The 11,170-nt window shown below is 38.3% G+C and overlaps 1 protein-coding gene across 3 annotated transcripts in view; it reads left to right on the forward strand.

The window, feature by feature from the left end:
• Window positions 1–10,860, forward strand: part of PIP5K1B (phosphatidylinositol-4-phosphate 5-kinase type 1 beta) — a 172,640-nt gene extending 161,780 nt beyond the window's left edge. For 2 of the 3 annotated variants that reach the window (XM_025202980.1, XM_025202981.1), the window contains 4 exons: window positions 3,214–3,311; window positions 3,613–3,733; window positions 6,606–6,703; window positions 10,535–10,860. In XM_025202980.1, the coding sequence (XP_025058765.1) occupies window positions 3,214–3,311; window positions 3,613–3,733; window positions 6,606–6,703; window positions 10,535–10,688 (471 nt within the window). In that variant the 3' untranslated portion in view covers window positions 10,689–10,860. The remainder of the gene's footprint in view (window positions 1–3,213; window positions 3,312–3,612; window positions 3,734–6,605; window positions 6,704–10,534) is intronic. The other variant, XM_025202982.1, reaches the window with a different exon arrangement.
• Window positions 10,861–11,170: the final 310 nt, after the last annotated feature.

Raw genomic sequence — 11,170 nt, forward strand, 5'->3', positions numbered from 1 at the left:
GGGAACGGGCGGGCCGCGCCCCCCATTGGCTTCAGCCCTGCAGAGCGGGAGGTCCAAGCGGGCTGTGGGGCATTGTGACGTCACCGCCGAACGCAGGCCGCCTCTGACCTAATAATAGGGGGAGCATCTCTGCTTCAGCTAGTCCATTCCAGGCGGGGCTGGCATCCGGCCCCGTTAGAGTCATGGCCCTGACCCCCTGGGTTCGGCAATTTGGTGGCAAAGGAGTGGGAGTTGCCATTGCTCCCTGCCCCCCGAATTTCCAAGCCCTGCTCCATCCCAGGCATTGTCAGCCCCTGCTGCGCCTGTTCCATAGACCTGCTGAGGGACCCGGCACTGCCCATCCATCCCATAGGGCCAAATGGTTGGGCATCACTGGTCTGCAAAGTGTGCCTCTGCCCTGCCTCCTAGGCCTGCCTTCAGACTGCTCCGGCGCCTGACCGCTGTTGCTGAGCAAAGCAAGGGAGTTGGCTGTCCTAGTCTAAAGGCAGGGCAGGGGCTTTGTGCATCCCAGACGGGGAGCCAGGACACTCAGCAAATATGTGGAGATGCATAAGGGGGAAATTCTTTGAAACCAGCCTAGTGGTTCCTCAGCAAGTGTGGAGTGACATATAGAGAGGAGAGCTATAGGCCTGACTTGCTGCACCTAGCCAGGTAGTCTAGAGAGGTGTCTTTCTTTGCCTGCCATCCTCATACCTCCTCCTCCCAAACTAGTCTTTTAAGACCAGGCAGATCCTTAGCTAATCCTTGTCCACTTTTCCATCCCATTAATGAAAAAACACAGAGAGAGAGAGAGAGCAAAATAACCATAGCCTAGTGCAGCAGTTCCCAAGCTGTGACAGATTGCACACCACCAGTTTAAAATGATACAACCTTAAGTACCACCAGCACATTTTTCAGTTCAGCCTTAAGTACCACCAGCAAATTTTGGTCAAATGAAGTAATTATAATAAATCTGTTTAATGCATATCACTGACAAGTTGTCTGCATACCACTGGTGGTACATGTACCACAGATTGGGAACCGCTGGCCTAGTGGCTAGGGCACCTGCCTGGGAAATTCAGAACCTGGATTCAGATACTAGTTCTACCTGACTGGTATAGGGTCTTGACAAGTGCCCCAGCCACACTGCTCAGTCTCTTCCATTGTGTGTAAATTAAATTTTCATTGGGTCAGCAAGGGAGCTGGATAGCAGACGAGTTGAACAACTCCAGCAGAACAGAGACACCCACTGCAAGAATATTAATAGCCTGCTGAGAGGCATGTGAATTTTGCTAATCACAAGGACAGACTGATTCTGTTGTCTCTTGCTTGTCTTTTTTTGTGAAAGGTGTGCAGGCTCTTTTCCTCTAGGTGGCTTACATACAGTTTGGGCATCCTTTGGACATGTCTGAGATCAGGCCCCCTTGATAGGATAGCTAGAGGATCCCATTCTGGGGCTTTGGCTTGAGTTAGGGCTTTAGGTCTGTAGGACAGATCATGTTAACTGGGGCAAACTTATGTGCCAAGCAGGGTTGGCTGCCTATATGGTTAGATAGCAGCTGAATGTTAAGAATAGGAGCAGTTCTGAAATTGTAGAGTTAGGTACCTATCTACTTCTTCAGGCGCCTAAGCACCTTTCAGGATCTGATACCACTGACTGAAGTGGGCTCTGAGGCACTCTTCCTTTTTTCTTTTCTTTTTTTTTGACCCGAGTCAGCAAAGTGGTGAGGATCCAAATGAAAAGGGTTATTGTTTTGAGGTGTTATATTTTTGTGCTCCCTGCTCTATTGACAGAACACATGATCACGTGATGAGCAGATCATTCCAGTAGTCTGTGTTTTGGTCCTCATCCAGACTGATTCTGTGTCATGTGAACAGAAGTATTTTAGAACGGTTGATCTCCTTTGCAATCCCTGTTTTTAATTTTCCCGAACAAAAGCTAAAGGCATAAAACACACTTTTACCAATTAATTCTGAGTATCAACATTCTCTGAATGCCCTGGTTGAATAGGAAAGCAAATGAGATACATTTTGCATGTCAGTAATTGCCATAAAATCCCTTAGCTCTGTTGTCACTGCAATCAAGTGCTAAAAATTGCAACATAAATGACTTATAGAATATGTGTGAGTGTGTTTCTTTTATGGATTGACCAACCACCACTTTTTCTCTGACTTCAGTCACTTGTCCATGATTCTAGCACAAAGAAATCTGGGAAATATACTTTCCTTTGCTTTTTACCTGGATTCTGACTGCTTGGATAGAAAGGAGATGTTTCAAATAGTACCCGTCTATTAATTTAATTTTTCCTTAATAGTGGCAGTAAGATAAAGCCAATATAGCTCTGCATTTCTTTTTCTGGCCTAGTGCATTTTTGCACTAATGGTAAATTTCTGTTAGTTATTTGGGCAGTCATTTTCAGTATGTGGAACTGTAGTTTGTAGATTTGGAACAGTTCTAGTGTTGCTGTCACCATATGGAAATGTCTTACTTTCTCAGATACTTTTTGATAGGGAGAACATCTGATGAAATAGTCTGTTGCCTACAAAAGCTTATGCCTTTGAATCAGTTACAGTCTCTAACAGCACTTATACATGTGCCCAATGCCTGCTTTGACGCATGCTAATTAGCAGACGAGTCTGCTGGAGCGTGCTAGTTAGCCACCCAGAGCACGTGTAAAAACACCCAAAAGTTCTACCTTGTCCTGCCTTATATTTGTTTAATAAGCCTGTGTCTGAGCCTTTTAGTAATGCAGTTGCAATGGAAATACACCATTTTACCAAAGGGGAGGTTTTTTATTCTTAAGGGCAAGGAACATCCACAGCTCTGATTTGCTTTCAGCTGGAGATGTGGATGCTAGTCAAGCCTGATGATCAGAGCGGGCATGCATGATAACAAGCACACAACATTAGTGGCCACTTGAAAATGCTGACCTCAGTGACTTACCCATGATTGCTCAATAGTTCTCTATCAGAGCAAAGAATAAGACTTGGATCACCTTTCTTAGTCCAGTACCTTAAAAACAAGACATTTTTCCCTGTCTATAGTAAAAGCAAGAGTGCCTCAAAAATTCGTAGATGTATGGAGTGGGATTCCTATGATGATTTTTTTGTTTCTGTGGTCCTGCAATATAATCAGTATTTAACATTACAGGCAATTTTTTGTTAGGTTAAAGAAATAAAAAATATGGTGTTGTATAATATTTTACTTTAACATTTAATTTAACTTCTTTTTAGGAGTCTCATCTGCAGCAATTAACCTTTGGAACATGGTCTAAGAACAAGAATGTTAAACTTATGAATTTAAGAAATGTAGGAACTTTGAGTAATGAAAGGTAAATATAATGAGGCTCTATCGTAGGCACAGTAATAATTGCGGGGAGGGGGGAACAAACACCCATTGCCTCATTAAGTATCCTTATTCCCAAGCTCCAGAGTTTCACCTGAATATGTAATGTGCTTTTCAGCACACAGCTTATTAGAAAGCTTCTCCACTTGCACATGATTTATCTCATATCTACAATTTAACCAAGATGATTTTTATGTTTTGTTTTGGTTGTAAGAAAAATCATTTCAATCTAAAGTGAAAGGTGTTTTGCTCCTAGTAATCCTGAGTTTGTTTTTGTGGTATTTCAGCTCTTTAGATGAAACTACTTATGAAAAACTGGCTGAAGAAACACTGGACTCATTGGTAGAGTTCTTTGAGGACTTAGCAGAGGAGGCTTTTACACCAGAAGATTATGATGTCTCCTTTGGGGTATGTTTTACAGTTTCTATGCTTTTATGTAATTATTATAGGGGGGGTTTTTCTTAGTAATAGAGGCTTCATCTAGTCATCTTACTGTAAGAAACAGGTCACACTGAATAAACTGTGAAATACATCCAACAATCAGTTTTAAATACTATATCTGAGGTTACTGGTTGTATTTTGGTGAAAAGAGACACTTGCTGTCTTCTTGGTACCATCAGATTTGAAGAAGTGTAACAGTTAATGCTTAAACAGTGAAGTCTTTTTCATGATAGTTAGCCATTCTCAACACAATTTAGAAACTGTTTTGGAAACTGATAATAGCAATATTCCCCTGTCACTTTCTTCAAGAAAAATTAGTAGATTAAAAGATGACAGTAGTTACTATTTCTTTCAAATACTTACATGTTTTATGTATAATTTGTGGAGTTAATAGGGTGTTATGTTGCTGTGCTGTTCAGGAGTTAGAAAGACTCCGCGTTTTGACTTCACAACACCATGTTTTGCTGTGGAATTGTGGCTGCTCCTATCTATATGCCTGCTACTTAGAGGTTTCTGCCTACTGTCTCCGCCAGATCAGGGTTCAGGCATGTATAAGTGGGTTATTGACAGGAGAATTCAACTGTAGCTTTTGTGTGTTGCACAGAGGCTTCTGGACCTGAACTCTATCCCTATATAACCTTTCATGGGTACAATGCCCATTCTTTATTTTACACACGCACAATGGAAACATCACATTTTACCAGGTTTACCCCCTTTTTCCAATTAGTAAATGCTAATTGTTAGTAGATCTGATCTTGTACTCAGAATTTTATCCACTAAGTTTTCCAATGAATTAGAGTGATGTGTTGTTCAGTAACTGCTATTCAACCAGACGTTATTAGCATTTCAGTTTCTGTTCACCATAAAGAATGCATAAAAATCTGAACAGAAAAATAAGAGACTTCTGTAGTCTGGGTGTTTCTTCAGATTCATGTTATGATGTTTTAGTACTTAAATTGCCTTTCTCTCCTGTAGCTTTCAAAGCTGGTGCTTTTTGACATCTCCTCACTGAAAGGTTCTGAGAACGTTGTTTACATTTGTTTTAATGTCTAGCAGCATTTTATTGATAGATAGGTGGTATTGTATGTGATAACACATAATTACTATTTAGATTCGAAGTGAATTATGCTATCACCTTGGCTTTCCAAAACCAAAAACCATAATAACATGAAAAGCCGCAAGGTGGCGCACTTGGAATAGAGCTGGAGGTTTTCAGTTTTTCTGACCTTTTTAACTTGTATATGATTACTGTCTTGGAGAGCTGGAAAAAATTCCTTTTGAGGGTAATCCTGGTAACAGAACAGAAATTATAGTATCCAAAGAAGCATGCAATAATTGCTCATTAAACAACATGTAATATAGTAAAATAATTTTCAAATGTCATGTTTTAATTTTTAAAATACTAAGATAATTTCCTTTGTTTTTTGAAGTAGTGTTTCATTAATGTAACAGAATGAGTGGGTAAGTGTTTGGCCCTCCAGGTTTTGAAGATAACTTTCACTTAATTTTAGGTTTCAGAGCAAGAATCATCTTGCATTTGGGTAATGGCATAAGCCTTGGTATAATGTTCTCATTATTTTTTTTAAACCTATTTGCCACCTGTACCTCTTTATCATACAGCACATTATATAGAAATGTTGAATAATGTTGTATATTAGTTAGAAGAAAGAATAGTTCTATGTAAGAGTTTAAATAGGAATAATTCATAGGACTTGAGGTTTTCTAACATTTCTACTTTTTGTTCAGTTATCTGTGTTGTTTCATGCAGGTGTTAGAACATGGAGAAACAGGAAAACTGAGCTTTTAATGACCAAGAAAACACATTCGTTTTCATTCCAGTGACATGTTAGGTGGAAATAGTATCTGGTATAGGGAGAAAAAGGAATGTCTGGTTGTTCTAATACCTGATGCATTTCCACAGTATATAGTTTACAATGCATTTTTGTCTTTTCCCTTTAAGTGTAATTTCTGTCACTTGCAGGTTAATTCAATCCAAATGACATTTCTTACATCCTTTAAGTTAGAACTTGGAAGGCGAGTGTTAGACAAGCAATAGTTGTCCTTTAAAATAAACTTATGAAAATTATAAAGCTTCACGATGGGAGAAAGATGCATAGAAAAGAAAGACTCTAGGAAAGTGTTGCGTAAATGAGATAGCTGACATGAAACATGTCTCAAACAGTTTAGAAGTGAAATATTCCTGCAGTATAAATCAGAATCTAGGCAATTCATCACGGTTACTAGGTAACAAGCTTGGCCACTTGCTTGAAGACTGTTTACAATTAGGGACAGAAAAGTTAGGTGGACTTGAATGGCTCGCAGATTCTGTAATTGGCTATAGAGCCTCTTGTCTTTAGGCCACACCTGTCTAGTAATGAACAAAACTAATGGTTGTCTGATGACTATGGAGTTCTTTGTGAAGTTAATTGATGGTCTCAACTGTATTCTTAGAGAACCAGATTCCTACTTGATGATTTAACACTAATTAGCAGCACATTTGTTGGCAGTCTCAGAATAGAGTTCACAGCTCACAGTTGTGTGCTAACTTTGTGATGGGTGCATATGAGACCCAGTCCATAACCAGATGAGCTTGCAGGAAGATTACACACACACACACACAATACACATCATCATAGTGACCAACATACATTCCCACAACTAATGGTGGCCTCTCTCTCCAGATCCATCCTTAAGGCAAAATGACCTAGAATTTTTTTTCATTTTAATTTCTACCTATGATACAGACAACTCATATGCTGTTTGCTTGTTGAACTGACAGAGCTTTATGTTAGGGGGAAAAATTCTTAAGTAAATGTGCATGAATATTTTTTTGTTTTAGATTGGGGTGTTAACAGTTACATTAGGTGGAGACATGGGAACCTATGTAATCAACAAGCAGACGCCAAACAAACAGATTTGGTTGTCATCTCCTACTAGGTAAGTGGATATGTGCTATGAAATGTCTGATAACTAAATTGAAGTAAAATGTGCATCTCTTATTCCTGCAGGAAATATTTTATACCCCGATCACATGTTTTGTAACTAGTCCTTTTTCAGACCCATACATCAAACTTGATTTTTCTGTAGTGATGTGCTAAGTCCTTGCTGCTTACACTGAGATAATGACTGACAGGACAGGGCGCACCATCCTGCAGATTAGTGCAGTAGTATAATGTTATAAAACAAATTACATTCCATATTTTAAATATCCAGTTTTCAAAACCACAGTTTATAGCTTATTCATAGAACAACTAAACAGCTGTGACTGAAAAAAACCCTTCAGTTGGAAAAAGAGATGGGATGGTTATGTTCTAAACTGTTTATATTTAAACAGGGTGGATCTTTCTTCTTTAAGCGTGTGGGTTTCTTGGGTTTTTTTATATGCTTGTTTGTTTTGTGTGCTTTCCCAACATTTGGTTTTTATCAAGTTTCATAATATGAAGGTCTTGATTGCTTAGTCCTGTACTGTTTCTTTTACAGTAGTTTGATCCATTCCAGGTTTTGCATTTGGTTATGACTAGGAGATGCAGAATGTGTTGAAAGAGTGCCATAAGGAGGCTCACTGTGAAATTTGCGCTGCTATCCCAGGAGCAGCACTGATGGGGCTGTGGGATGGGCAGGACTTTCTCCCTTTATTGTTGATGATGGGCCTACCTCACTAAAATGGATAAAGACTAAGCACTCGATCCAGTTATCCAGGTAGATTTCTTGGAGGTAACTGAACTAAAACATATTAACTATAAAATCAGAAATGGATCAAACTATTGTGTATTAGGCTTAATTTTACAAAATACATTTTAACAGCTTGTTTAGATATGAGTTTCTAATTATTTGCCTTTCTATTTTTAATTGTTTTATTGTATCCTTTTTCTGACGTGGATATACAGGGCACCAAGATAGCCATTGTTTATGGCTGCTAATCATTCTCTTCTCTCAGAATCCTACTATCTTAAATCAACAAGATACCACACTTCAGTAGGGAGGCAACAGACAACCAAGCAAATACATTTTATTTTTTTTGTGCACATGGAGACAGTGTATCAGAATCTGAGCAAGATTTTTTTTTTACTTCAAGCATAATACCAATTCAGGCTCTGTTTAGTGAGAACATAGTTGTTGTAGCAACAACATACAATTTTTCATCTGTATCTGGAAAGTAAAAAGTGAAGGAGTTTATATTGTGTTTGGATCTATTGAACACTTGTTATGTAGCCAACACTAGATGAGCTAAGAAGTTCCTGCATAATGGGTTTATGGAAAAAATTATAGTTTTAGTACTAGTTCTAATATGTTTCAAGAATGACGGAAGGAACAAAACTTATATCTGCTGAAAGATCCCTAAAGTGATTTTTTCATGCATGTGCTTGTGTATGTTGTTTATGAAGGTGTTTTGCCGTTTTTGTTTTATTTTTGTAAAGGTTTTGCTTTTTTTCATTTGGCTTATGTCAGTGTGGTAAATTTGTTTGTCTTGGAAGAAAATACCACATATTTGTTCAGGTTTCCAATTCCTCCTGAAACAACTTGTCTTATCTAAGATATGGATGTATTGCACATTTGACAGTGATGTCTGTATCTTCTGTATGTGATGTGCTAGGGAATAAGGAATGAACACTGCTGCCATTGCTGATCAGTATTTGAATGTTGTTGGGTTTGGTGGAGCAGCACAATAAATGTAAAATTGTTGAGTGGTTCAAGGCCACTTTAGCAATCAAACCACAAAGAAAAACGGGAAACTTCTGTTAAATCTCTTTGGCTCCTGACTGCCTTGCTTTATGTGCAGTCAGGTGGACTAAGCTTGCATTTGTATAGCTGTACACAATTAGCAAATTTAAGAGGAGGTGTGCTACTTTCAAACAGTGTCTCTTTTGTGCGGTCTATTGACGGCATGGGCAAAAGCCCAAAGTCCAAAAATAAACAAGGCTTAAATATTGGTAGCTAACAAATGAATAAAATCTGTTAGCTTCCTTCTGTGAGAGATGAAGTTATTATACAGAGTTTTGGCATTCATAGGTTGAGTTCAACAAAATGCTTGCATTTATTTATTTTATTTAAATATTTATGCAGTATTTCAAACTGTAAAGTTCAGTTAGTATTTATTAAATCATATAACAATTTTATATATTTATAGTAGTATAAATTGATATTTACTAGGTAAAATTTGAAAACAACTCACAACATTTGTCTATATATATATACTATATATAGTATAGTGTGTGTGTGTATATATATATACACTATATATATATATATAGTTTCTGTTTCTTAGGTATTTATTGAAATAGCCATCTTAGACTAGTTTCCATCAAATATATGCCATTCTAGCTTTTTCTGGGCTTTGTCTCTTTTTGTCTTCCAAAATCTCATGCATTAAAGTGTTGGATAGTTAAAGCTTACATTTAAATTTATACAAGTGAGAAACACGTCATAAAATAACTGGAGCACCTAATTCTAGCCATTAGTTCATATACAGCAAATTAGATGTTTTTGTAAGTTCACAATTCTTTTGATTTAACTTTATATGGGCTTTTATTTATGCCCTGAAGATTATTCATTGCAATACTGTAAATGAGGATGTTAATGTGTCAGGTTTTCTGTTAGTTTTTAGACTCTGCAGACTACTGTATATATACAGGGCAGCCTGTTTTGTTACAGAGCATGCATACTTGAATCACTTTTAATCCCAAGGAAATTTGACCTAGAAATGTAAGTTCAGAGATAAGAAAGTATTGAAGTCTTTCTTCTGTTTGTTCATTCTGTACAGATATTTTTTACTCCTTTCTGTCTCCTCCTTTTCTCCAGCAAATGTTAACAAAAATGCATTTCAGGCTTGCAAGACAATTACTACTAATAAAGCAGTTTTAACTTAATTCTTACAGTGCCTTTCAGCTATTATTCCCATTTTACCAGCAAGTAGCTGAGTAACAGAGTGAGCTAACCTCTAAAGCAGGGGTGGCCACCCTGTGGCATGGGTGCTACAAGTGACATAGGCAACCTCTGCATATGGCACATGGCAAATTGGGGAGGGGTAGGCAGCATAGTGGTGGGTAGGGCAGGGAACAGAAACCAGAGCAGCAGCTTGGTCAGGGAGGACCAGACAGGCAAAAGAAAGCATATCAGGTAAGGGAAAGGGTTCAGCGGCACTTGGGGAGTGTGCAGACCAATTTGTGGCAGGCATGCCAAAAAGGTTGGCCCCGTGGCTCTAAAGCTACAACAGGAGTGGTGATCAGGGCTTGTAATTGAACTGAGGTCTGGATTTACCCACCAAGCATCCAGTGATACTAGGAGCTCTCAAATATAGATCTCCTACGTGGTAGCGTATTTTTTTAAGTTAGCAATTTTGTCACTATTTAAGGGAGAGAAGATTATTTCTGTAGCAGTTCATCTTTGTATACTATTCACAGCTACAGTTATAGAGGGAACTAATGAAGTCAGGCAAGAGAGCTCTCAAGTCATGAACCAGATAGCATACTCAGGTACAACTAGTTCCCCTGATGTGTAACAGGATTACTTTTGTTGCTTGAAATTCATTAAGAACTCAGTTGAGCTAAGTAATTCCTCAAGGTCATGTGTTGGAATTGGTATTAGAATTGGGATTATAATTTGGTAATTTCTGAGTACTAGCCCATACCTGTTTTACTACCACTTGTTTTAGCTATTGCCACTTCCTGAACTTCAGTGTTTCAGATCCTTTGGTCATTGTTTTGGAAGTGTTCACATTTCAGAAATGTTTAACCTGTGCTTATACTGTGCTTGTGTTCTGTTTCCTAGTGGACCCAAGCGCTATGACTGGACTGGAAGAAACTGGGTGTACACTCATGATGGAAAGTCCCTTCATGAACTCCTGCAAATGGAACTCTCAACAGCATTAAAAACTAAATTAGACTTATCTCCTTTAGTACATTCTGGGAAAGAAGATACTTGATCATTGTCTGCTTCAAGAAATCAAAAGACTTTGGTCAGTGGTCTTTCTCTGATTGATAGTTCCTGAGCTAATTCTTTGTTCCATTTTTGCCCTCCTTTTTTATTTTGTGTTTCTAGCTTCACAACATTGTGTAACAAAGTGAGAATAATATATTTTTGTTCTTAGCTCCTCATATTTGAGTTTCCTCTGTGTAAATGTGTGAATTTGTGTACAAGTTGTCTGGATTTATTTTTTCCCATCATTGCATTCCCAGCTAACAGCACAGTGTGCACTCTACTGGTGCTGAATCATGTTTTGATTAGTCAGTTGGGCTTGGCTGGTGATTTCTTATCGGCGGAGCAACTCTAAACAATGTACAGATGGGCTGCCACAGTCAAAGGAAACCCTGATACTCCCACTGGAACAATTTGTGGTACTTTATTCAGAGCCCAAGAAGACTGGGATTAATTGATGGCAATAGGGTATTAAATGTGAATAAGAGT

Source organism: Alligator sinensis, unplaced genomic scaffold, assembly GCF_000455745.1.
Source record: "Alligator sinensis unplaced genomic scaffold, ASM45574v1 scaffold308_1, whole genome shotgun sequence".
In the NCBI taxonomy this organism is placed as follows: Eukaryota; Metazoa; Chordata; order Crocodylia; family Alligatoridae; genus Alligator; species Alligator sinensis.